General features: G+C 47.4%; 1 protein-coding gene and 1 long non-coding RNA gene across 4 annotated transcripts in view; both read right to left on the bottom strand.

The window, feature by feature from the left end:
• Positions 1-2,503: 2,503 nt before the first annotated feature.
• Positions 2,504-18,421, bottom strand: PARD6B (par-6 family cell polarity regulator beta). 2 transcript variants are annotated; one of them, XM_037500318.2, is made up of 3 exons: positions 18,351-18,421; positions 13,245-13,467; positions 2,504-5,512 (listed from the first exon to the last, which is right to left on the bottom strand). In XM_037500318.2, exons 1-3 carry the CDS (start codon positions 18,414-18,416, stop codon positions 4,683-4,685), a joined length of 1,119 nt encoding a protein of 372 aa, XP_037356215.1. In that variant the 5' UTR covers positions 18,417-18,421; the 3' UTR covers positions 2,504-4,682. The 2 variants fall into 2 exon arrangements, with proteins under 2 accessions (XP_037356215.1, XP_037356223.1); XM_037500326.2 differs by having other exon boundaries at positions 18,363-18,421.
• A 1,888-nt stretch (positions 18,422-20,309) lies between these two features.
• The window catches only part of LOC119236500 (uncharacterized), a 31,497-nt gene continuing 24,636 nt past the window's right edge, over positions 20,310-27,170 (bottom strand). The window contains exons 3-4 of one of the 2 annotated variants that reach the window (XR_008552893.1): positions 21,187-21,455; positions 20,310-20,353 (exon numbers count right to left, since the gene is read on the bottom strand). This is a non-coding gene — a long non-coding RNA (uncharacterized LOC119236500). Of the gene's footprint in view, positions 20,354-20,958; positions 21,456-27,170 lie in introns of those variants that run through there. The other variant, XR_008552892.1, reaches the window with a different exon arrangement.

The raw sequence follows: 27,170 nt of genomic DNA, 5'->3' as shown, positions 1-27,170 counted from the left end.
CTGGACCAGTGCTCAATGCGTGGATTGAGGTTTTGAAAAAAATATTTGAAAGCCATTATTACCACAGTATCTTTTGAAAATATTTTTATTTATTTATGTAGGATCTATTGAAATACACTGCTGAGGGGAGCAGAGGGTCTGCTGCGCCATGTGGGTCAGCGCCTTGGCTGGGGATCAAACTCAGGCTGGGGATCAAACTCACCCCTGCACCACCAGGGATGCCCTACCACACGCGTCTCATGAGAATTGACCCACGACAGCGCTGGCCTGTGCCCGTTGTCCCAGTCTAATCCTGACTTGGATTATAAATTATCTAAAATTTTAAGCCACTTTAATTTTTATAACAAAGTAAAAAGAATGAATAAATGCGTGGTGGCAAAAAAATAACCTTAGCTTTATTTTCATAAGATGAATTTATATATTATTTCTATGATTGAAATTTATTTTCCAAGTTATCTTTACTTCCTAACCACTTTGTTATCCAGTCTTCAGGATGATAATGAACTAATTATTTTTTTTAAAGATTTATTTATTTATACAAGAGCTGGGGTACAGGTCAGAGGCACGGGAGGGTGAGAGGATTCACCAGAGACAGAGCGGGGAGCAGAATAGGCCGACTGACCAAAGACACTGCTGAGGGGAGCAGCGGGCGAGGCAGGAGAGCTCTGCCTCGCCATGTGTGTTTCTCTCTGGCCAGCTGAGAATTGAACCCGTGCTGCAGAGGCTGTGGACAGCTTCACAGTGCGATGCTCAACCCGCTGCGCCACAGGGGAGGCCCGATAATGAACTAATTATTTAAAAATTAACAATTTTCTATTCCATTAAGAACACCAATTTTGGAATAAATACCCTTTCCAATTTGCAAATGAAATACAACCCCTGCTGATGTTTATTAATTCATAATAATGTTGTAAAATAACTGGGTGAAGATACTTTTACATATGTAAACGTCACTTGTTTTTAGGCAAGAACTTCGTAGACTACTGCCCATGGAGGACTTTGAATTATTAAATCTCAGATTCATTTCTGTTATATTCTACCAACCAGGCGCCGGCTTCCACCCAGCACTTAAGTGACATGGAAGTGACAGTAGCTAGGAGGTGCTCACGTGTGCTTTACCCCCCACGTAACAGCGACCACCACCAGGTGATCTGTTGTCACAATAACAAAGTCAAAACTATCTCAGGAGGCACCCAAGAGCTCCGCTGCCAGGTAACTGAGGTCCGCTCTTCGAGCCCCACCACCCACAATCATTGCCCTCAATCTGAGATGGGGAAATTAAACAATAACCAGTTGCTGGTATTAATTCAAGCACTTTCAGACACACAACCACAACAGAGGGGCAGTTTTCCCTCCTAAATTTCTGACTTTTCTTCCAATTTTTTTTAAAAAGATTTATTTATGCATACAAGAACTGGGGTACAGGCCAGAGGAGTTGGAAGGTAAGAGGATTCACCAGAGAGAATGGGGAACAGAACAGGCAGACTGACTGAAAGACACTGCTGAGGGGAGCAGCGGGGAGCAGGAGAGGTCTGCTACTCCATGTGGGTTTCTCCCTGGCCGGGGATCACACTCATGCTGCAGAGGCTGCGGGAAGCTTCATAGGTTGCGTCTTAACCCCTTGCGCCACCAGGGAGGCCCTCAAATTTAATTCTTTACCCAGACGTGGAGGCAGCAGGGATTTAAGACACAAAAGCAAGGGAGATATATTTTGAAGGTGAAAGGATGTTGTAGTTCCACACCAGTGTCTCGTGGCCCATGAAACCCAGGGATGAACATCACCTATTAGACGTGACACCCTCGCACCACTCAGTGATGTGACGCGCTGCCTGGCATTGAATTCTTACTGAGGCTTTTCAACCTGTTGTTTTGAACTGGGAAAGGAATCAGGATTATCTTCCATGCTGGTCGGCAGAAGAGTTAGTACAAAGACCAGCTAAGCCAATGACAGGCTAATTTGGGACTTGACATGGCTCAGTAAGAGGGCCCGTTTTATCTCAGGCCTTTTACATGGTTCCATATAAGTTGAATTCAGTCCATATAGACAACAGCGTATCGGGTAGAGACTAAAAGTCTAAGTGACTTTGAATTTCACAAGAGAAACTGTCACATTACAAACTGCTTTTGTTTCAAATAATCTTGAACGATGTAAATGGTAACTCTGGATGGATGGACTTCATGCACGATCTCTCACAGCACCAGCTGAACTGCACTTGAAAGGACACCCTCTGGTACACAGGTGTGTGGTGAAGGGCAGCTGCAGGATGTGCATACAATTTGGTGTTTATCTTTCAAACCTTTAAAGGAAGCCAGGATCTTGTCGTAACTTCACTTGCTCTCTCCACATTTTACATGGTGGATACTGGGTAGACGGTTGTTGGGTGACTTTTCGTATGTTAGCAAACAAGAAAGTAGCCTTTATGCAAGTCTATCTTTATTTGTAAAAAATAATATACAACTAAAGCTAATTCGATTTTTAAAATCAAAGTTCATTTAGTGATAATGTACATTTTATAATAAAATTGTAGTAAAATACTGACATTTGATAGTTTAAACAAAGTATCATTCATGTAAAAATCATGTTGCATGTAAAATTTAATTAGAAAATTCATAGTTCACAAAAGTACTTATATTTTGTTGATAGCTCATGAGAACATTATCATAATCTTACTTAAAATACAGAACAAAATTCACAGTTAGGCTTGACATTTAGTACTATAAAATTTTATGCTGAATCCACTGGGATTTGTGTTAAAATAAGGTACACTTGAAATAATTCAGACTTCCGAGGAACTGACATTTTATTGATAACCAAGAGCCATACATCTGGCAATCAATTATTTCACCAATATTTAACTGAGATCTATCTGCAAACACCAGTGACATATACCCTTAGCAGGTAATTCAAATAAAAGTCCTAGCAGCTTGATTTCCCTTGTCATGAATACATACAAAATAAATCTGTATTACACAGTTAAAAATTTGTACAAAAAGTCAAGCCCTGAAGTATTTTTCCCCCGAGAGAAAAGTTCTGATGCTAAAACTTTGTTTGGAGAGAGAGAGAGAGAGAAAGAGGTAGTAATGTGAAACTATTTTTACTTAAAATGTTGAACCCCTGTACCACCTGTAATATAAATGAAATTTAACCTTCTACATATTAACATTATTTTGCCACTCAAGAGTTAAATTATGTAACTCATAAAAGTAAAGCTGGAATGTCATTAAAATAGTGGTAGATAATGGAAGAACTTGGGTGAATTCAACAAAGTACACTGTATTATATAATGTGCAGTTAACAGATTAGTGATAATATGTTTAGTGGTAATGTGAACAAAATACACTTAAGTCTTCTGAGTCAAGTGATCTTCCTTTAATCAAGACTCTACTTCTTTATAAATTCTTAGCATATAGAGAAAATGTCCTTCAAAACGGAGTCATTTGATTCTTCATAGTTTTAATAGCACACAATTGTCATCAAGGTCTCCATACCAGCCCGGCCATAAAATTAATAAATAACCGTGAGAGGAATAGCCAAGAGCCACCGGGCCCACGCTCTCCCTAGCAGGCTCGGCCCCGCACACCACGCGCAGCCAGCAGCTCACCCTGCTCTGAGTGGACACGCACTGGGAAGCAATAAATAGCCTCGTAAAGTTAATAGTGATAAACTCTACCTGTCAAAGGTGAACACTACATCTTTTTCAAAAAGTGTAGGCAGTATTCCTAGAAATCCCATTAAGGAAAACCCAAATTTGTCATACAAAAAGTGCACAAGTTTGTCCTGTGTGTAAAAAAATCTCTCAATTTGGGTGCAATTTTTATCCAAAATGATTCACTACTCGAATACATTAGCAGAGTATAAAAGCACACCAACAAAGTACACACACATACACACACACACACACAAAACAAAAGGAATGATCTCCGATGAGGTTGGGAATAAGGACAAGAAATTGGTCAAGAGAGAAAGTCTCCCTGTTGCCAGAGTCCCTGGAACCGCCTTTCTAAGCTAGGTCAGGCCTACCTGGAGTGGAGTGACAGCACAGGACGGACAAAGGTGAACCTGAACAAGCGTTAGAAAGTTTCACAATTCAGGGACAAAGCAGCAATGCTTTGTAACAGAGGAAGCAACCCCTAAAAATAGTACACTGGTTTGATTTCTTAGAAATTAGGGAAAAAAAAGCATTTGAAAAAATTACTTGTTATAATTAGCAACAGGGGAACACCACTACAAAAATCAAAACGAAACACTGGGAACATAAAAACTGAGGCCTCCCAGGTACCAAAAGCGAATCAGACTTTTTCACATTTGAATTTTTCAAAATGCAGTTAAAGGGGAAATGAAGTGAGCTCTGCACAGCGGGCCAGCTGCCGCCACCCCAGCAGGGCCCTCCAGCCCGAGGGCACTCCCGGCAGCGCGCGCACGCCAGGTCTCTCCAGACAGGGCAGCAAAAGCACACCGTCCCATCAGCAAAGGCCCCTTTGATTTAGACTAAAATCACCTCTGACCCACCAAGGTTTACATGAACAATCATCCAATTATTATTTTGGTCATATGTGAAGTTTGCATCACTATTTCGCATGCCTATTCCCAGTCTCTGGACCAGAGGTATGTGTATGCTTCGAACTAGCCAAATCTAGTTCCCCCTGGCATTCCCACTCAGAAAACACTCGAAACAGCAGTTTCATAGTGTTATGATTGTGCCATCTTCTTCTAAGAGTTTTTGATCCGGAGCATGTGGTTCCAAGTCTGTGTTTGTGCCACTCGCTACGGGCGCCAAGCTCACTTCATTTGAAGGAATAAAACCATTCTGTCCAGACTCAAAGTTGAGCTCGATCTGTGTCAACGAGTCCAGGCTCGCGGCGTTAGGGACGGCTTTCGGAATCTGCTGCGGCACTCCGTTACCTTCAATGACAATGTCATCCTCGTCACTGTCTTCATCCCCTGGCTCGAAGCTTGGCTCCGTCTGCTGCGGATAGCCCGGGAGGCTGTTATCAGTAGACTGGCCGGAGCTGCCAGAAGCCCGACTGTTCCTGACCACGTTGTTCCTCTGGTTTGCTGGCCTCACTGTAATGATGAGGTTGCGGCTGTTTGCGATCATCATGTCTGTGACTTGATCAAGGCTCTTCCCTGAGACTTCTATGCCGTTAACTTCTAGAACTTCATCATTAACAGCTAACAGTCCTGTGCTTTGAGCCAGACCTCCTGGGACAAGTCTGGATATAAAGATCCCTGGGACCTTCTCTAAGCCATGCGGGGTCACCCTGACACTGGAGCCATCCCGAATGTAGAATCCTAGGGGTTTCTCGGTGCCATATTTGTAAAGACGGACCCGACGATGCGTTTCTGGGAGGATATCCACGTCTATGATAGAAGACACAGGTCTGAAGTCTTGGGGCATGCTGATAACTATGTGTGGCTTCTTTCTATGGTTGTCAGGACGCAAAACATTGGTTAAAACATTCTTCTTCTTTATTAATGTGTCTGTACCAAAGGCACTGTAGTCTGCTTCTTCTGTTTTGAAACAAAGTAAAATAATTATAGAACTGCTGTTAAAAACATCCATTTAGCTGCAGGTAAATCAGTGCAGAAAGGAAAACTCAAATATATTTAGCACAGGAATTAGTTATATATTAGCTTATTCTAGATCAAAATATAGTACAGTAGTGATACATTATTCCAGAAAAAACCACTAGGTGGCCCTCTCAAGCACACATCATAAAATTAACAAATGCTGAGGTTAAATTTGCTACACTTCAATGACTATTCAAAATTAAGCTGCTGTAACTGAATGTTACCACAATAAAAAAAATCATACAATTAAATTAAAAAAACATTAAATATGGCAAATGAAATTCTGGTAAATCTTACACTTTTTTTTTTTTTAAGATTTATTTATGCATACAAGAACTGGGGTACAGGCCAGAGGTGCGGGGGGTGAGAGGATTCACCAGAAACAGAGTGGAGGACAGGCAGACTGACTGAAATACACTGCTGAGGGGAGCAGTGGAAGAGTCAGGAGAGGTCTGCTGTGCCATGTGGGGAGCTCCCTGGCTGGCTGGGGATTGAACTCATGCTGCAGAGGCTGCAGATAGCGTCATAAGTTACGTCTTAACCCCTTGTGCCACCAGGGAGGCCCTGAGCTATAATATTTTTAACCCTTTTCTTTACTGTGTGAAAACAATATAAATCAGTGATACTCCCTCAGTGGGGGCGACACAGACAATAGGACGTGGCCGGGAGGGCAAGTGGAGGGCTCCTGCCCTACTTAGAGGACACAGCTGCTCCTCATTCAGGGCAGTTTTTCTTCGCAGACTAGGAATTTGTGTGGCTGAACCCAAATTGCCAGAGAGTTTTGTCTTTTAGGTAGAAATCTTCCCCTTTTTAAATGCTGACATCTAATTAAAGACAGAAAACCTTTTTGGGCCAAATAATATGTGGGGGTTGAATTCCTCCTTCACAGCAGCAATTTACAGCCTGTGATAGAAACTAAGGGAAAGCAGGACTCCCAACCCCAGGTATTCTACGGTCACACGGCCGAAGGAGGAGTCTACGAACCAAGTATTTCAGCAGAGAATGAGGGAGAAATGGAAATGAAATTACAGCCGCAGGAGCCTAAGTCTGAAACCATGTTGCAAAGACGATGGAATGGGGATAAACTAAAAAGGCAGACTTTTCAAGGATAAGAAAATGTTTAATAAAAAAGACAAAAGACTTCCTTCCTCCCGCCAAGAACGAGCTCAAAATCCTAGCCTGGCTAGCGCCACAGAACCCACCACCCTCCTGCATCTGCACAGGCTCCAGCTGGCATCTCACTGGACCCTCACCCTTGCTGACTGATGAGCTGCTGTCATCTTTACTTTAGACCAGGGAATTAAAGGTGCAAAATGGGCCCAAGAGAAAAGACCAGATCCAGGCTTGCTCACGAGGCCTACACACCTGAGACATTCACACGAGGATTTAAGCACCAGTGTGTCAAGTGCAGAGGGCCCGGGGACCCTTTTCTTGTGTTGCTTGAACGCATTTTCAAGAGTTCATTTCAGAAAGATGTGCAAGACCAGGGCGCCTTACTTACTGACATTTTCCCCTCTGGGGATAATTATTTGTGTTCATTTATAAAGTATTACACCGTGTTCTTACAAAGACAGAAATACATTTATAATTTGGTTTCAGAAATAATTCATTACATAAGAATCTTTTTGGCAAAATTAGGCCAAAAATCTATCCAGAGGGCCTTCTGCTTACTGTGTTTTCTTAAAGTTATCTTCTTTTTGAAACAATCAATTAAGAAAGCACACAAAACATTTACAAAGGAAATTTCAGACCTTGCAAACTGAGAACAAAATGAAGTTGCCCACATACCTACTCATGGGAAACCTGACCAAAAATGCCCCCAAATCTGCATAATTTGGCATTGCATCCAAACACTGTTTGAATGCTCTCTGCTAAATTCTCAAAAGCAATACGCCCTCGTACAAAGGCACCTTTGTTCTCCCATCTAGCTAATCAGTTTCCAGCTACTGGGAAAAGAAATATTTTGGCAGAAAGCCAGGGTGCATAGTGTTAGTTTAAAGTGTAAAGGTGAACGTCCACTGGGAACAGGAGCTGACTTTCCACCTGAGTATGTATATCCAAAGCCCTGAAGTTAGAATGAGACACACAAAGTTTGGAAATTTGGTTCGCAGCAACCTCCCGCTGGCATACACCCAGCAACAGTGCGTGGCACAGGGTCCCACAGCAGCAACCGCACTTACCCCGAGCTGGGTCCCCAGCAGACACTCTCAGCCAACTGCAAGAACTGGGACCCCCTGCAAAGCCTCTGATGAGCCCGGGTGGCTTGCTTCCTCGCACATGGAAAGTTCCTGTGCTTAAAGCCCTGGAAGGTCCTGCAGCCCCTCCTCTGACCTCTTACTCTTCAAACACTGATTCTGAAGAGCAGCTATCTCACCCGCGGGCTCCGGTCCTAAGTCACAGAATCAGCGTCAGGGGTAAATAAGGGGGCACCAGTGAGATTCGGGAACAGGTGGAAGAAATAAGAGCCTAAGAGATAGGGAGGAGGAAGCACTATACAGACCCCGTCGGCATCTCTGCACAGTAACAGTTCATGGTAGACTTATCCAGAAAGTTCACGATTATCCCGTTTGAAATTCGGCAAGACAGGGAAGAAGGAAAAATGACTGAAGTTGTTCTAAACTAGAATTGACAACCCTTTCCCAGAGTTATTTAGTAACTACTGTAGGTGCTGCGGTCACACAGTCTCTCTTGCAGAAGCAGCCACAGGCAATGCATAGAGGCAGGAGCATGGCTGGGCTCCAAGAGAGCCTTATTTACAAAAACAGCCAGCGGAGCCTTCCAGCCTTCGTGTGCCAAGCCTTGTTCTAATCCAAAAAGGTTAAATGAAATAGATCTGGCAACTTTAAAAGGATTAAACATCACTTAAAACAATATTCAAATTGTACAGATCCTTTCGCTTCCTAATACAAGAAAAATCAATCACCAAATGTTTTCTAAGCAGCTTCCATGAGGCCAGGCTTGTGCCTCTCTGTGCTGCAGACTCCGCCGAGACAGAAAGGAGCTGCTTTCAGGTGCTTCTAGGCTAAAGGGGGAGATGGTGATGAACAAATAACCAGAATCATCCCACAGGCAGTGGGGTGCACCGCGCTGGGGTGTCTGCGAATAGGAACCCCATGTGGTGGGAAGGGCACAGCAGGGCTGCCCCAGTGAGACTTAGTTGAGACTGGAAAGGAAGCTGGCGGCTCATCAGGTAAAAGGGAGGGAAGAAGGCCGCACAGGACACACCACCAGAGAAGAGTCCGGGCCGGTAGCCTTAGGAGTCCAGCACAGTGAGTGAGGATGCTGGGCTGAGGGGGCTGCCAGGACGGAGGAGGAGGAGTTAAGAGCCCAGTCAGAGGCGGCCAAAGGGCAAAGACAAGCAAGGGTTCCTGGGGTGTTCAGGTTCACATACTCCAGCCTGAGAGTAATGGGACTGTGTGTTTCTGTAAGGCTCATGCTAGCTGCTGGAGAGCGGACCTAAGGGTGAGGACGGCAGGCTGCTGCTGTGATTTAAGATGATACCTGGCCCGGAGTGAAGGCAGCGGAGATGGGGAAATAAATTTGAAAAATAATTAGAACACAGTTTTAATAGGCCTGGTGACTGACTGAAAAATAGGCCTCTGAATCATGCAGTGTTGCAAACCATTCACCTCAATTAAAAAAAGAAAAAAAAAAATAGCTATGTGTCAAAGGTGACACCCAGGTTTCTGTAACCAGCATCTGGTGTCATATTCCAAGCCATTATGCCACATTTCTGTAACTTTTCATTTCTCTCTCTCTCTCTCTCTCTCTTTTTTTTTTTTTTTTTTTTTTGTGGGACCCTTGCCGGTGGCCGGGGATCAAACTGGCACTGCAGAGGCTGCAGGCAGCATCACAACCCAGCGCTCAACCGCTGCGCCACCAGGGGAGGCCCTTTAACTTTTCATTTCTGGGGCCAAATCTTTGTTAACTGTTTTTTACCATTTAGTATAAAAATGTACATCCCTTAGACCAGTTCTAAATTAAACCCAGATTTAGTAAAGTATACAAAGTACAATTATGTAAAATACACCTTCAAAAGCATGTCCACTGCGCCGGGAGTTTTAAGACATGGGCGAGCTGCCTGCCTGGCAATGGGGGTGCGGGCCACAAGGTCATGCCCTGTCTACAGCAAGGTCCCTCTCGTGCTTTCAACAAACTCCCTGAATAAACCCAAGGTATAAACGCACTTGTCTCATACTGTACAAAACACACTGTGACAGAGCAACAAGTTTTGGTGCAGATACTCTGATCAGATCTGGCGAGGAGTCTGTGCATATCAATGAGCCCCAGACTTGGCTGAGCATAGCGACTGGCTGGGAAGCTTTTAAAACCCCACCCTTCCCTGGCTGTATTCCATTCCAGAAAGGACACGATTTTCTTTTAAAGGAGTAACCTTTAAATATTTTGTAAAATTGTAATAACCTACATAACAAGGGCAGGAGACTCTATTCCCCGGGCTTTAATCTCCCTCTCCCAAAGAAATGAGGATACTCGGTGCTCCAGTAGGGAGTGGGGACTGGCAAAGACCAGGGAATCCTCTTTGTGAAAGTAACTTCTGAGATAGCAGATTGTTTGTTTTGGTTTTGCTTCTGTGATAACAACCCTAGAAACGGCTGTTTTTCTTTTATTAGCAAATTATCATAAAACCTTTTAAGATATGCAACAATGCCATCTTGGAATTTAGGCTACAGAGCAGTTTATTCATTCAATTGTGAGCTTTCACTTCAAAGAAAGTTGATAGGGTATCAGATTTTGGAGGAGCTTGAGTTTTAAAATTTTTTAATTTGTTTTAAAATTTTGTTTTTTAAAAAATAACTTGCTACCTATCTAGTTTTACTGCTGCCTTGTTCATCTTCTAATTGAAATCAACAAACCAGGAAAACAAAATGTGTTGTAATTAAGCAACAAAATGTAACTATACTTAACCTTCTTTATGTTAGGTTCTTGAATTTAATGTGTATGAAGGTTTACATAAAGCCAGCTTTCTAGTTAAGCATCTGCTGAGCTTTGTTTAAGGTCTTCAGAGGGAAATCTGACAAAGGCGGAAGGGCTTTGAGACCCCTCTGAAGGACAGAGGCAGTCATGGTGGAAGAGCTGCAGGGAAAACATTCTCAGAAGGGCAAGTGCAGAGGCAGAGTAACAAGTTACTTGGTAACAGGTACGCTTGGTAACAAGCTTACCAAGTTGGAAGGAAGAAAGAGGTCAGTGTGGCTGCCTGGGAGGACGAGGCAGTCATGCAGTCCAAATCAGGAAGGATTTTCGTCTGGGTGCAATGAGAAGCCACTGGAGGCTCTCAAGCAGGAATGAACTGACCATTTTACCTTCATTTTTTGCTTCAGTTGTGTTTGTATTCAGTTATATTTTTAAGTATTTTGAAAGATGAGCTGCCTATTAATCAACTTCTAAGGGCTTTTAATTGCACTGGATGTTTACCTCTATGACACAGAAAATTTCTGTTCACATATACATATATTTAAGAAGGAAACAGCAGAAGATAACTACCTTTAGAAGATGTTAAGATTCATTCCCTGATCAGTTAAATCATTTAAGTGTTACAATCCCAGTAACAAAAACATGTGGTAACAAAAACAATGTCTGTAACCTTTATAATTAAGAGGACAATCCAACAAAATTTTGTGGGATGGTAGTAGTTTAAAAATAGCCATTGTACATAGTACTATAAATTACAACTACAAACAAGGCTTCTATAATTATTTAAGTTATTCTGTATAAAATGACAAGTTCTACTCAAATGTTTGTCCTTCTCCCCTCTGCTGCTGTTCTTTCTCCTCAAACATTCTAGATTTGGCTTTCCAAGGCTCTATCCCTGGTTTTCATCTCACTAGGCCTTATTAAAAATCACACTTCTCTGCTCACTTTCAACTAATTAGTCTCTGACTGTTCCCCTAAGCTCCAGTCTACCATTTCCATTTTCCTACCTGGTTGAAACTCAGCAGCCTGATAAGTATATTTGTCCTGAAACCAAACCAGTTTTCTCTCCAAGTGACTCTCTTCCAAATTTTGCTTGTTTGGCAGTGGCCCAGCCATCAGGCTCACACCCAGAGAACTCTTCTCTGTTGGATTCACCTTAGACTCTGCACCATCCAGCCGAGAGCGATGACTCTCAAATAGTCCCCCCTTATCTGCTGCTGCTGCTTTCCCCATCGACCCCTTCACCAGCCAGCTTCCCAGCCAGCTTTCCTGCCTGCTCTTTGTTTTCTCCTCCAAGACAGATCCTGCCCGCTCCAGTGCATCCCAAACAGCCACAGTAATCTGCTAAAGTACTGCTCTAATTGTGCCACGCCCCTGTCAACTTATCTAAGAAATAGATCTCTGGGGTCTTTGGGAAAATTAATTTGTGTGCTTGTAAGTATTTTGTAAATAGCTAAGTGAGAGTGACCCTTGGGGGTTTATTTTGTTGGCGGACTTTAGTTCCTTTAAACCCAGAAAAGCCAAGATAAATGATCAGTGGAATTTCAAAGCCCAGGGAGTGGTCCAATGCTTATCAACTGATTGGAAATAAAGTTTCCTCTTCAAGGGTAACCTCTATCCATCCCCTCTACTGCTTTCTGGGTCAGTTCACAAACAGCTTTACATTATCCCCAGACTCTGGGTCAGCTCCTCTTAGGAAGGCTTTCCAAATTTCTTCATCTACCACAGACAAAGGAATAAAAGGCCCACACCCTGCCTACCAACAGATAACAGACATATACAGGAAGCTACAAAGATAGAAAAAGAAAAGTTTTAGGACACAAAATACACTTGATGGGCCTCCCTGGTGGCCTGGGGGTTAAGTCTCAGCACTCTCACCACTAAGGCCTGAGTTTGATCCCTGGCCAGGGAGCTGACCCATATATGGCGCAGCAGACCTCTCCTGTCTCACCCACTGCTCCCCTCAGCAGTGTATTTCAGTAGATCTGCCTGTACTGCCCCCTACCCTGTCTCTGGTGAATCCTCTTGCCCCCTGCATCTTTAGCCTACACCTGGTCTTCTACGCAAAAAAAAAAAAAAAAAAAAACCACCAAAATACACTTGACCACACTTGCCATATGGTTACTTCAAACGATCTTGTATAAGATTAATATCAATGTTTATATTCCTCTAAAATAATGCATCTAATTCTCCAGGTAATTTTATTTCTATGGAAAATACCCTAAAAGACAAAGGGGGAAAAAAGTCATTTACAGGAGATGCCTGCTACGTGCCAGGGTACTGCACTCAGCTTAGTGATCCTATGTGATAACATGCTTCTGCTACAGATAAAGACAATGAGGCCCAGGAAGGGTAAACATTGGCTGCAGGTATCGGTAAGTGGTGAAGAGAGTTACCACCAAAAAACTAGACTGTTTCTGACTCCAAGTGAGACTTTTTCTACCACATCTTTCTGAATGAAATTCCATTCAATGACGTCAAGATTCAATAGTCCCGATGTCTATTAAAAAATCTAATTAGTTATAATTAATTACAGACATTTTCTAAAGTATACTTAGCAAACTGCAGACATACCAATTAAACCAACAATCTCATGAGTGTTTTAACCTACTTCCTAGGTAATATAGTAAGAAGTTTCACATAAAATGCTTATCATGAAGTTTATGGCAGAGTGTGTGCATTTTATCAATGAGGAAAAACTACTATCTCTAAAACAATTTTTCTAAACAGTGGTACTTACCCTTTTTTTGTATAAAAATCCTAAGCAACGGATTGGCCGTTGAAACAGCTTTGTGATAATTATCATCATTATTTATAGGCAGTAAGTCTCCATGGACATCCGCATAGCCCACCAAGACGTCAACGTTGGGTATCTTATGAACATGCTGCAGTAATCCATAGAACTCCTCGAATTTACCAGGCTTTGACCTTTCCAGTGAAAATCGACGAAATTCAGCTCCAAACTATAAGTATAATAAAGAGATTAATTAATTAGAACAAAACAAGAAAACAAAAGTAACAGGACCCAATTTTAAAAAACATACCATAGGCAAATGAACAGGCCTATGCTATTCCTTAATCAAGAAAACAGCTCCAATGATACAGGCAGAAACCTCATTATCTGGAGATAAAGCAGCGTAGGAAAAGCACAGGAATGTGCCTCCTCTATTCCACTCCTTTCAAGAGAGGCAGGCTCAACTCAATCCCTGGGGTCGTGGGGCCTCACCAGGGACAGTCCTGCAAAGTGACTCAGCTCAAGCCCATCTGGAGCCCAGACCCTGACAGCACGACTCTCCTCAAACCATCGGGCAATAAAGATGCCAGTCTTTATCCTGACCATTATTAGCAAAAAGCATTCAAGTTTCCTGCCCTGTAGAAGGAATAATGATTTCACAGGAAGTGGCAAGAATTAACAGCAACAGACACAAAAGGCTTCAGCGTCTTCTCATTAAGATACAATACGAATGGAGGTTTATCATATATAAGTCAGAGGTCTAGGGATGAGACGCATCTACCTTCTGTTAATGCCAAAAAGGAAAGCTTCATTAACACATCAACTCTAGGTCCTACAAGTGTCCAATTAACGGAAGTGTTTATGTGCTTGGCACAGTGCTAGGCCCTAGAGACTGACAGGCTGGGGCCTTGCTCCAGGTCACCAATTACTGGGTAAAGAGAAAAATTTACAGAGAGGTATTAAGGGATGGCAGAGAGGACTGAACACCTTCATCGTGCTCAATATTCATCTTCACAGCTCTGATTCCTACAATCACACCTAAAAAAGTGGTTCTTATCAACTCCAAGGACTGGTTTCATCTCGTCCATGATAAATGGAACTATGACTTCCATGGGGATAGTAAAGCATTGCCTCATGTGGAAATCTAAGAAAGATTAGTGAGTTTTTCTTAGAAGGGGTTTCAGTCACGTAAGTTTGGGAACTGCTACCTAACTATAATCACGTTCTTAGGAATCACTGTGGAGCCCAGATATTAAAAGCTCAGTTAAGTCCTATGCTTGCTTTAATTAAAAAAAAAAATAAAACAAATGTTTCCCATATGTGTCTGCCCACTGAATTAACTTTTCCTTTTGGTATCTTTTATGAACAAGGAATACTAATGTACTACTAAGACAAGCTTAGACATTTATCAGGCAGAGCAAGTCCCTATCAGAATTTGAACTTACAAATGTGTCCATTCATTTTCCCCAGGACCCTATGTGGCATCTGGACTCACTGCTTTGGCTGTATTTACGAAGTTCATTTAGTCTTGTTTATATAATAGTTTTTAATTAAATTTACATAAAAACTCACCAAAACCATCTCTTAACTCTAATAATAATTAAGAGTTTCAAAACACACTCCTGAAACAAACACTAACTTTCGACAAGAAAATAAGTGACTCATACCTACGGTGCTCAAAAAGCTTAGTCACGCCTTCACATTTCAAAGTAAATAAAAACTTGGGAACACCCTTCATATCAGTTAGTCTTATGATGTTATCAAAAGTCACAGTTTCTCCTCCAGATTCTTTATTCCGGTATTACAACATAAAGTGCCCAGTGCTTTCTAATTCATCCCAAGGCTTACCACTTCCCCTGCTGCGTGAATGGGAGCAACATCTAATAACTGGACATTTCAGAGTTTCAATGCTTTTGCTCTGGATGCTGTTGGATGAAAATTCTTTGCTCAACATTTTTTTCTCCTGCTTAAAAACAATGGAAAACTGTATGGCTTCACAGTAGATGTGCCCTTTTGCAAATGTTAGCAGGAAAAAAAACTGCTATGACTCTTGCAGCAAAACAATAGGATTAAGAGAACCTTTTACCACATGAAGAAAAATACTGAGAGAAAATAAAGACTCATCTGCAACTATTCACTATGTGAACCAATGACAACTTTTTTTTTTAGCCAGTGGAGTTTGTCCTAGGTATCCAGAATGTGACGGACACCTTTATCCAGTATCTGTTGGTACATTTGAGAAATGCAAACTTAACGTTAGTATTGTTTGCTTATGAATAATTAGGAAATGTACAGCTCAAAGACTTTCCCAAGGTTATTAAAGGACACCACCTTGATTATTAAGAACTTCCCCATCCCTGAAGAATCAGGAAGATAAATCAGTTACTAAAGAAAAGTCAGATGGGGTCTCCCTGGTGGTGCAAGGGGTTAAGTCTCTATGAAGCAATCCACAGCCACTGCAGCACAAGTTCGATCCCCCATCAGGGAGCTGAACCACATGGCTCAGCAGACCTCTCCTGTCTGGCCCACTGCTCCTCTCAGCAGTGTGTTTCAGTCAATCTGCCTGTTCTGCTCCCCACTCTGTCTCTGGTGAATCCTCTCATCCCCTCCCCACCTCTGGCCTATACCCCAGCTCTTGTGTGCATAAATAAATAAATAAATCTTTTTTTTTTTTTTTTTTTAAAAAGTCGCATGGTAGCTGCTATTACAATTTAACTATAGTTATATTTCCATTACCCATTATTTTAATTATTTGTACCATTTCCACTTTCATGAACAAAGGTGAAGTTGACTCGCTACTGTTTTACGATGCTGAGAACCTGAAAAGGAGGACGTGCACACCATACAGTTGTGGCTCCAACCTCTTGGTGATCAGTTTTGTAAAAAGCTGTGATAGTATCGCGAGGGCAGCATAAAAGGAAATAGTTTAAAAAATCTGCACAACCTGGTCAAGAAGACAACCCTGAAAATATATGCATCAACAACATATATTTAAACCAGGAGGTGTCACTGACATACCAGCAACAGCAGCTCTACTATGCCCACTTACTAGCAGCTAGAACCACCGAGGGACCCCACTTGCGTGGGGTCGGGATCTCAGAACGCCTTGATTCTACTTAAGAGACATGGTTCCTGCAAGCGCAGTGGCAGGCCCAATGCTAACAAGTAGTTTAGAGTTAAGTACGGGAAAGACTCACTAATCAGTTGACAGAACAGAAGGGCAGAAAGCCTGAAATTCCAGTCCGGGAGAGCTCAAGGTTCCCCAGACTGAGAGATAAATCACTAACCACTGGATAGTATGTATCAGTGCACCTAGAATCCCTACTCATTTTTTCTGTGATAAAAAAATTAAAGTCTTGCCACCAAGATAAGGACCACGAAGTGAATTTCAGGATTATGCAACAGCGAGGAGCATCTCTTTTCTTAACCTCCACTCCCCCAAAGCCAAACCAGATTTATAACAGAAATGCCATGGAAGGGTTCAATCCCTGGGCACAGAGCCTCCACCACCACTGCAGTGCTACCAGAAGAGCGCTAGATATTGAGTCATCTGAACCCTTAGCTCAAACATGCTGCTCCACTGCGCCGCAGCTCCTCGGAGCACACCGGGGGCAGGGAAGAGCGCGATTCCTTAAATTGCTGTAATTACATTTCTATTCTTATTAAACCAAACGGTTTCTGCAGCCAGTGCCTACCCGAACACGAGTTAAACTGCAAATAACTGTAAAGTGACACTCAAAATGACTAGATATTCCTGATGTGATGACGAGCGACTTACAGAACTTCGTCAGCGGCACCTAATAAAAAGCATCGTGCCCACAGGCTCTGGGGAGCCTTCCTGACTCTGCTCCACTGGCCATCACTCCCTGATGTCGCTCTCTCTCGGGCAGCAGCCTCACATTCCACGGCATTCATTACTGCAGCTGACATGCACGCTGTTACTCTCCTCCTGCTCCTTGACGCGGCTTGGTCTTCCCAACTGCATTTTATTTATTTATTTTTCTTTCTACGTCCCAGGCTTCTTTATTTAAGAACAAAGTGATAGTGATGTGGGGATTAAAATCAAAAACTTCACCTTCCCTCCAACAAGGTCCCCCAAACTCCCTGCCCCACACCCTTTGTGTTCCCAATTCCTTTTTTTAGTGAATGAAAACGTTATCCCCAAAGCCCTGGTATAAGCCCCAGGGCTTCTGTTCTCTAGCTCTCCCCTTTCTCTGCCCCCCACCTTCTTGAGAAGGGGCAGGCACCTCAATTTGAATGCATGGGAGAGCCCCCCGACTGCATTTCAAATGTTCTCAGGGCCCGGCCGTGTCCTCTCTCTCGTAGTCTAGAAAGTCCAACCATTGCTCTATGAACAGGGCGTGAGGTCTTGCCCTGGAAGCAGAGCTCGGCCCAGTCGAACCTTTCTGAGCCTGGGCTTGAGAGAATCGGATCCGCGCACCTGGGCGCCTTTGCAGTGCCCGAGATGTCTGCTGAGAGCGCCCCAGGGGCCGCCGACCGCCCTCCAGCCCCTCTCGGCGCCCCTCTCAGCGCCGTCCCCAAGAGTCCCCCGAGACAGCCCTGCCCCGGGCGCCCCACACCCCGGCGTTCCCGGACGCCGCCGCGCCGATGGCCCGCCCGGCCCAGGGTGACCCCCGGCGCGCGGGGCAGGACGAGGGGCTGACAGAGCATCGGGCTCAGCCCGAGGGGCGCTGCTCCCCGCGAGCGCCCCCGCGCCCCCGCGGGTCACCCGCCCGCCCGCGGGGCGCCCGAGGACGGGCAGCGAACTTTGCAGGGGCGCTGCGGGGCCCCGGGCTGCGCCCGCCCCACGGCAGGCCCCGGGCGCCCCGGGAAGGGCCGGCTCAGGGCCGGGGCGCCCCAGCACCTCCCCCCGCCGGCCAGGGCCGAGCCCCCCGCGCCGCCCGCCTCCCGCGGGGTCCCCGGCGCCCCCTCGCGCGCAGGAGTGAGGGCGACGGGCTGCGACCCGGCGCCCCCCGGCCGGGCGGACGCGCGGGCCCCTCGCTCCCTGCGCCCCAAGTTTATCACCCACCCGGCGGGCGGGGCCCCCCGCCGCCCCCCGCCGCCCGGGCCGCTCCCGGGCCGCCCCGCCCGCCCGCCGCGCCGGCCGCGCACCTTGCTCTTCACCTCCATGGTGCCGAGGCAGCCGCCGCCCGGCCCGTGCCGGTGGCCGCGGTTCATGCTGAGGCGCCCGCGCGGCCTCCTCGGCCCGGCCGCCTCGGGAGCGCGGGGCGCGGGGGCGCGGCGGCCCGGGCGCCGCCTCACAGGCACCTGCAGAGGGGCGGCCGCGGCCGGCGGGGCGGGAGCGGCGCTCGGCGGGCTCCTCGCGAGGCGGGCCCGAGGGTCGGACTGGCGCGCGGCGGGCGGGGACGCGGCTCCTCGCCTCGGGCCTCGGCGGCGGCCGCGACGGCGGAGGAGGAGGGGGAGGGGGAGGGGGAGGGGGCGGAGCCGCGCGACGGGCGCCTCAGCGCGCTCCGGCCGCCTCCCCCGCGCGCGCCCGCGCGCGCGCACCCGAGACGGGCGAGCGGCGCGGCGCGTGCGCGCGCTCACCTGCCGCCTCCGCTGAAGACTCGGCGGCTCGCGCTCCGCCCACATCCAATAGGAAGCGCGCACCTGCGCCCGCGGCGCCAACCAATCGAGACACGGCTCGCCCGCGCGTGGGCGGGCCACTCTCGTGAAAGTCCCGCCCACCGCCGCGCATTGGTTCCTCGCTGAGAGGGAGGGGCGGGATCACCTGGCGCTGGGGCCCGCCTCCTCGCTGGACCTAGCAGGAGAGCTGGAGGCGCATGCGCGGGCTCCGGGTTTCCGTCCCAACAAGGCCGGCCGGAAGCGCAGGCGCACCTGGAGAACGGGCGCTGCGGGGGCTCCGCGCAGGCGCGGGTGCGCGCCTGCTGCCCCGGCCCGGGCGGGAGTCCGCGCGCGGCTGCGGGCGGGGGCGCGCCCGGGGCTGTGGAGCCCGTCCCCGCCGCCCCCCGCCCGGCTCCTGCTCCGGGGCGCTGCAGGCTGCGGGCACCGCTCGCCATCACCCGTCTGCGTGGTTTAGGCAACTAGTTGGAGAATTCAAGTTTTCCCGCCGCTGCAGCAGTTTGGGGGCTGGAAATTGGGGGCTGCCCTGGCTTGGTTTGGTGGAGACTCTCTGCAGCCTCGCAGGCCCGGGGCGGGGCGGGCTGGACCGCGAGGGTGGGACCGTGCACTGAAGACCCGGGTGCCCTCGCGTGTCCGGCTGGCTTCCCTGAAGACCGGTCCGAGACCGGTCTATCCAGGGCTTGTTTATTTCCTTTGCTTATTTATTTATTTATTTTAAAGCTCTGAAGTCGTCCGCTCCCCTTCTCCAGCCTTTTCTTGGTCATTTGCTGTTCCCACCAACCACAGCCTCGGGGTTGCATTCGTTTGCCCAAGTGACGAAGCTGTAGCCCTGATAACAAAAGACTGAATCCTTCCCTCTCGATGCCCATAGCTGGATTCCCCGATAAAAGACGGAAAACTTCCCCAAACACCGGGTTTCTCTCCTTCCCAGCACTTGTGACAAATTCCAGTTCCCCCATGTTTGCCTCCATGTGAGGGTGCGGACCCACCTCTGCCCTAGGATGAAAGCTCCCAGTGTGCAGGCACCACAGGGGGAAACTGACCCCTAGCAGGGACTCAGCCCTGCCTGTTGGGTGCTGGAGCTGAGGGAGTGTGGGTCCTCTGTGCTGACTCTGCCCCACCTGGGTTCATGGGCGAGCAGCTGATCTTTCAGTTCAGTTCACTAAATGTTTGTGGGGGGATTAAGATTCCCCTGGCCGTTCTTGAGCGGAAGCACAGATGGAAAGAATACTGGCTCAGGCTGAATAATAATACAATCACTCAGCCTTTTCCACCCCCTGTTTGAAATCACCTGTTATGTGACTCAGGTGGAGCCTGAAATGAAGTGGGGCAGCTGGACTGATCTCAAGACTCCTTAATACTCTTAACAATTATGGAGGGCCCCAAAGTATTTTGTTTCTGTGTGGTCGGTATGTCAGTATTCAACATATTAAGACAAACATAAGAATTTTGTAAAGAATGTAAAACTCCAGAATACACAGTGCATATTCCAATATCGTTACATCATCCTTTCTAGAAAACTCCAAGTGGACCTGTGAGACAAGGGTGAGAACAAGTAACATCTTACTGTAAAAACAGGTTTGGCTCTGAGAGCCTCCTAGGAAGGTCTCAGGAACTCCTAAGGGTCCCCATATCCCACTTCGAGCAGTATTGATTATTGATTCTCAACTGTCACGTTTCTCTCCAACAGCCAGGGTCATGCCAGGGGCACAGCCCCTGCACATTGTGAGCAATCAGTGAGTGGTTGTGTTCCATTCTGTTATAGGTACTGATTTATCAGGCCCTTTAAAAAAGGAAGTTCACGGGTGCCAACGCACCTGCGTGGGCCCTGCATTCCTGGAGGTGTTGTCAGTCTCTCTCCCCTCCCCTGGGGTGTGGCACCCCTCTTTACTTGGACTTTCCTTTCTAAGATGAGGGCCAACTCAGAGCTTCCTGGATCTCCAAAGAGGAATTTGCTCTGAGGCCTGCGTCACAGGGTGCCTGGACCATGTAAGGAAGGAATGTGGGAAATAGTTTGAATTTGATAAAGGTATTGTGGAGGAGGGGAGCCCTTTCATTCCAAGAGCTGTTCCAGCCACAGGTTTGTTTGTGGGGCCTGAACTGTCTTTTTTGAGAAACTTGAGGTCCAGAGAAACGGCACAGAGGTTTTATATTCCTGTTTCTTTGGTTTGAAGACTGGAAGCTAATCTCGTTTCTCTCCATCCCTCCCCACCCCCAAATCCTTAAGCTAAAGCTGATCAAGACCTGTGTGTGCACTGAAAAGCTAGTCCCACGTCTCAGATGATTACTACTCAGAGAGTTCGGGAGATAAGTAAGGCGATACAGGACGTGGACTCTATAAATTATAGGTTCACCAAACCATTACTTGGGAACGGGCTTCCCGAGGCGATCACGCCTACACACTGTCAGATCGCTCCATCTCATCACCACCCTCTGAAAGAAATTAGTGAGGGTTTCACTTCTGCTTTATCCTCCTTTTCAGATCTCGTGTCTTGAGTGCTTCTAAAACGTAACACACTGTTGTGTTCTCTTGGATTCTACCTTGGAAGGTGGAAAGAGTTTGTAATTTTCCACAGTTCACTTTGTTGACACGCGTTTTGCAGAAACTTTTTTTCTTTTCTTCCTCCTTCAACTCTTAAGAAAAAGAAAAAGAGAAAGAGGTGGCCAGAAATCATATATACTGGTGGTGAGATTTTTTTTTTCCCAAGAAGTTTTCTTGTACCTCTTTTTCTCCTTGATTACTCAAGCCCCAGTTTTGATGGAGCTGGTTAATAATTCTCTGAGAAAGAGGCGAAATGTATATTTATGAATCTCGGACTACTCACTAAAGCATTTTAAGCCCTTTTGCAGAGGTGGAATTAAGTCACATGGCTTGCTTTCTGGTTAATAGCTTATGACACTTTAGTGCTTTGTGTGGGGGTGTGGGGGTTGCTCCCAGCTTGGGAAACGAATGAATTGTCTCCTGTAGCCTATAAGAAATGAGATGCCCTTTTAGGTAAAAACCCATCCTGGTGGGAGGTGGTGTGGGACAGCCCCTGTACCTCAGCCCTGCCCTGGAGGAGTTTGCTTTCTGGCCTTCCCCCGGTCTGGGACTCAATCTCCATCTGCAGATGCAGGCGCCGGATGAGATCATCCCCTCGGTTCAGTCCAGCTCTTAACATTCTGTGGTACCCCGGGGATAATGGAGAATGAGCATTATTTCCACTTTGCCAGGGATGAACTGGAATGAAAAGGGTGATGTTTCTGCCAGGCACCGCGGACAGACTCGAGTCCTCAGCCGAAACATTCCACCCGAGGAGGTGTTGATGAAGCCGATGAGCACCAGCATTTATGAGGGTCCTACCTGATGCCAGCGACTGTGCTAAGTGCTTTCCCACAAATTATTTTATTTACTCTAAGTAGCATGTTTGGAGACACTAAGAACGTAATTTTTTTAGGTGTTAGATGTTCACTTGAGCACTGGCTCTATTCTTTGCTGGCGGGCTGACCTTGACCCTGCTTGAAACTGCTCAAAGCCTTGGATTTCTCCTCTATAAGAGGAATCAGCTGACGGCTGACCTCATCTCCTCATGTTGCTTGGGGGATCAGCTAAGAAACCATGCGTGACACCATCAATGTGGGGTGAATATTAGTGGTTATTACCTAGCAAACAATATTTCTTACCAAAGCTTTTTAAAAGAAACTCCTTGAAATAAAGCAGAAATGGGTAATAAATCATTCCTTTTGTTCACACAGAGAGGTTTTTAAAGGACATCTCAGAGAGGCTCAGGGACAACCTTACAGTGATATGAAGACATTGATTCCATCCATATTCAAATCCTGTCTCTGCTATTTCCTGGCTATGTGAACTCGGGCAAGCAATTAACTTGTCTGAGCCTGTGTTTCCTCCTCTGTAAAAATAAGAGAATTGGTTGTCTTCTTCACATGCAAAGCACTTAGGGTAGGGTCCAGCAGGTAGTGAGGACTCATATATGTCACCATTGCTGTCACTCTTTCTGTCCAATTATTTTTATTACCTGCTGCCATAATAGAATTCATTGATCTAATCAGTAGTTCTTAAGCCCCCACTGGGCCTTTGCTTGGCATGGAGAGCAACATGGAGATAAAGGATAATTAAAGAAGAGAATGAAGATATGATTCCTACATTCTGATGCTTCACAGTTCACAGTTAGATTGGTTCAACAAATATCAGGTAAGGAAACACAGATATGAATACAACAGAATTCAAGTCTAGCGGAGAAGTCAGATCCACGGAGAGAAGCGGTGGGCCCAGGAATGAAGGTCAGGGCTGTGGGAGGAAAGCTTGCTGGAGTTGACCAGCTGGAGATCATACCTCCCTGTGCCACCAACCAGCTACAGGATTCTCTACATTTCTCTAAAGTCCGCTTTCTTCAGGAGTAATGTGAAGATGTCAGAGTTACCTTCTCTGAATAAGCAACAATTTACTGTGGACTATTGGGTGTCAGGAACTCTTCTGGATGGTGAAGTGTGTAGTACTAAAAAAGACAGGATAGAACCCCTATCTTCCTGGAGCTGACATTTCAGGGGGCACAGACAGGCTACATCAATCACTGGGTGGAAGTCTACACTGCGTTAGTGATGGGAGAAAAATAAAGCAGGGAAGCAGGGTGGGGACGCCTGGGTGGGGTGAGGCATGGAAGGAGAAAGAACATTTAAAATAGGCTGGTGAGGGAGGGCCTGTTGGAGAAGTTGAGGTGCAAATGCAATCCTCTCTCTCCAGGTGAGGGTCGGGGGGAGGGGCGAAGCCTTCCAGGCCAGGGCTCCCCTGGGCGGGAGGCTAGAAGGAGATGAAGCTCACGGTGCCTGGCACACAGCAAGCACTCAGCAGACACCAGCGGCCGCTCAGGGCCATTACTCAGTGCTCGGCCAGGGTATGAAAGGAGGGGGAGCAGAAAAGAGAGCATGACTAAGTCACGGGAAGGGGGGGTCTGGAGTGTTTCACGGGTGAAGAGACTGGTTAGCGCTAGGGCTGAAGAATGAGTAGGAGTTTGCTAGAGGCATGGCGGGGGAGGAGGCAGGCCGGGCTGAGGGAGCAGGCAGGCAGCGGTGTGGGGGCGGGTAAAGGACATGGCTGTTCCTCAGCCATGGAGGGGGCGTGAGGGTATGCTGGGCTGGGCTGGGCTGGGGAGGGGGGGCTCTCTAGGGGCGGGGGCTGGAGCATGGGGGGAGCCAGGTGAGGAGGATCTCAAGGGCACCCTGTGCACGCTCCAGTCAGTGCTGGGAAACTCCTAGGATCTTTAAAACTGGGCCAGCAAAGGAGCAGATTTGTATTTTAATAAGACCTCTGGAGGAGGTAGGCGCTGGGGGCAGCAAATTAATGAGTGTGGCAGGGAAGGGTGTGATTAAATGGCAAAATGAGTGGTGTGGCCTGTGGGACTCCAGGAGGCAGGATGACTAGTGTTCATTTGTTCATTCAGCAGCTGTTATTGAGACCTAGCTCTGGGCCAGGCACAGGCAGAGGCTGGTCAGATTTTCACTCTTGAAGTGTGTCTGTTTGTCATTTCTTTAACCAAATCCCTGACCACCCTGCGCAGTCTCTCAACCCTGAGACGGCCTCATCGTCTACTGCTGTGCTGGTCCGCGGCACCTCACCAGGGCATAAATAAAACCATCCCTTTGCACAGGGAGACAGGTGAGAATAAGCCAGTGAACCGAATTTGGGAGGAAGCAGGAGAGCATTACACACCCAAGGGCCAGGCGGGCAACTAAGCAGTGCAGCTGGGTGAGAGGGCTCCCGGGGTCGCGGTAGCTCCAGCCTTGTGGGAGGTCCTGCAGCTCTTCTGAGGCTCTAAGAGAGGCTGGACATTGTCATGCGGACCTGTCTGACTTTTAAATGTTGGTGTGTGTGGGGGGGTGTGTGTTCTGCCGAGGATAGGTCGTAGCAAAGGTCTCGGGAGGTCATAACCAGCATTAGGAGTGTTGAGGAGAGCCAGGAGCATGTGTCGCGGACCAGCAGGGCAGTGTGGTGTGCTGCGGGACTTGACACAAAACCTAAGGCTGGAGCTTTGAGAGCAAAGAGAAGAAAGGCCCCTGGCGGGAACCTGCAGGGGTGACTGGCAGCTCACGCAGGGGCTTGCAGGCCGGGTAAGGAATATGGTTTTATCCTGAGTTCTCTGAAGAAGCCATCTCTGGATAATTAGACGCAACTTTAAGGTCCAGGGCACTTGCACTGACCTGGAAGAGGGCGGCACGGACAGGTGCTGCTCCGGGGAGAGCAGGAGGCTGGAGCGGGGGATGATTGGGTTGGAGGAGGGAAGGCAGATGGGCGCCAGGGGAATCGGAGACTCTGGAGAGCCTGGGAGATGACACTCCGGCCGGGAGCTGGGGCCCTTTGACGGTGTCTTTGACCCAAGATCTTTGGTCTCTTCCAGATTGATCTTACATGCAGGAGGGTCCCACGCGTGCCTCAGGATAAGCCTCATCTTGGGTGCTTCTTAAAAATGCAGCTTCCAAGGCCCCCTCCTGTGATCCCATTTCTGCGGTCTGGCATGGGGCTGAGGGGACCGGCCATTTTAACCAGCATCTGCGGGGTTCCACGAGTGTGGGTAATGCTGACGTGCTTGGTGTCACTGCAGGTTTCTCACCTGGGAGTTGAAACTGGCCTTTGAAGAGAGAGCAAAGGAAGTTTTGGGAACTCCCTTGTGAGGAAAGGGAGTTTTGGGAACCAGTGATGAGGCCCTGCTATTGTCAGGACACAGGTCAGGGAGTCTGGACTTGCGTTGGTCTTTGCTGTGCCTGGCCGTGGTCACCAAGCCGACCAGTGACTTCAGACAGCAGCACCTTGTTCTCTCCTTCTGCTGGAGCAGAAATGTGAGGGCTGGTCCCTGTGGCAGGCCGCGAGGGAGAACCTGTTCCCGGCCTTTCTCCCCGCTCCAGGTGGTGGGCGCCGTCCTTGGCATCCTTGGCTTGTGGCCCCATCATCAGCGGGCATTCTCCCTGCTCTAGCCCTGGAGGAAGCCGTCACCTGAGAGTGAAGGAAGAGGCAGAGGAGAAGACACAGGCCTCATCGAAAAGGTGCTGGCCTGGTCTGGTGTCTGATAAATTCTTTTGAAACTTGTCCCTTGAATGGCCAGGAACATTACTGGGGACTTGGATGTGTCATGTCAGAGGTGTCATAGGAATAAAAGGTGCCTTGAAGGTCCTGTGGAAGGGATGATGAGGAAGCGGCAGCCATGGTCACGAGTAAGGCTGTAAGGTGGTGGCTGGAGGCAGCTTTGAGACAGCAGCGGGGACTGTGGGCATCACGGTCAGCACAGGTGTGGCTTCAAGGTGCTGACGTCACTGCTCTCATTTCATCTTAGGGCCATCAGCTCATCCGGTTTGCCTGGGATTTTCCCAGGTATAGCCCTCAAGTCCTGGAAAACCCCTCAAGTCCTGACAAACCCTACTTCATCATCTTCACAAAACCTGTCACTTTACAGAGGAGGAAACTGAGGCACAGAGAAGTTAAGTCACTTGCCAGGATCACAAGGAGAAGAGGCAGGGCTGGTCCTCAAACTCAAGGTGCTAGAGGCCCTGCCCTCTTCTCGATGATTTATTGTAGGGCCCAGTGAATCTCAACTGTTGACTGAAAACTATGTCTTCCTTTATGAAATACATTATTTGTTTGGACACAGAAAGCGTCCCTTTGTCTTTCCCCACCCCCTCCCTGAAACACTCCATCAGGTAAGAAGTCAGGTAAGAGTCAGGTTGCAAGACTTGTTGCCTTCTAGGAGCCTTCTAGAAAGACGATAGCCTCCAGGGGATCCGCCCCACAGCCCCAGCATCTGATCAGAATTCCTCATGGGATTTTTTTCAGGAGAAGAGAGAGTAGTTCATGATGGAAAGGAGTTTCCAAACAGAAAATAAACCAGCAAACCCCTTGTCCATGGAGATCCAGTGCCTTGGCCTTATTACGTTCAGCCTGAAGGAGGGGAGAACTAAGCCATTTACAGAAACCTTTTTCTCCTCTGGGAGACTCTTAAGAACTGAATGCAATTGTGAAAAATGTAAAAATGTGCCAAGTTTATGTAAAATTATACCAATGAGGAAGAGGCTTGGAACTACCACCAAACCAGCCAAAGTGGATGCCCACGATTTTGTGGGCCTGGGAAACAGAAGAACAAGGAAGCTAAGCACTGGGCTGGGGGTCAGGATCGCAGCTGGGGTCAGGGTTCCCTTCCTGGCTTGGGGGGGTGCAGGGGACCTCACCTTTCTGAGCCCTGACTCTACAGTGAGATACTGAAGTGGGCCACCAGATTACAAAGCCCCTCAGCCCTTTCTGACCTGCTCTTTCTCAGCACCCTTTGGGTTTTCTCCCAGGCGTGAGATGAGGGGCTGGAGCTCATG

Source organism: Talpa occidentalis, unplaced genomic scaffold, assembly GCF_014898055.3.
Source record: "Talpa occidentalis isolate TD23 unplaced genomic scaffold, MPIMG_talOcc4v2.1 talOcc4.10, whole genome shotgun sequence".
In the NCBI taxonomy this organism is placed as follows: domain Eukaryota; kingdom Metazoa; phylum Chordata; class Mammalia; order Eulipotyphla; family Talpidae; genus Talpa; species Talpa occidentalis.
Note: the sequence above shows the minus strand (reverse complement) of the source record. Positions and strands in the feature narration are given on the sequence as shown.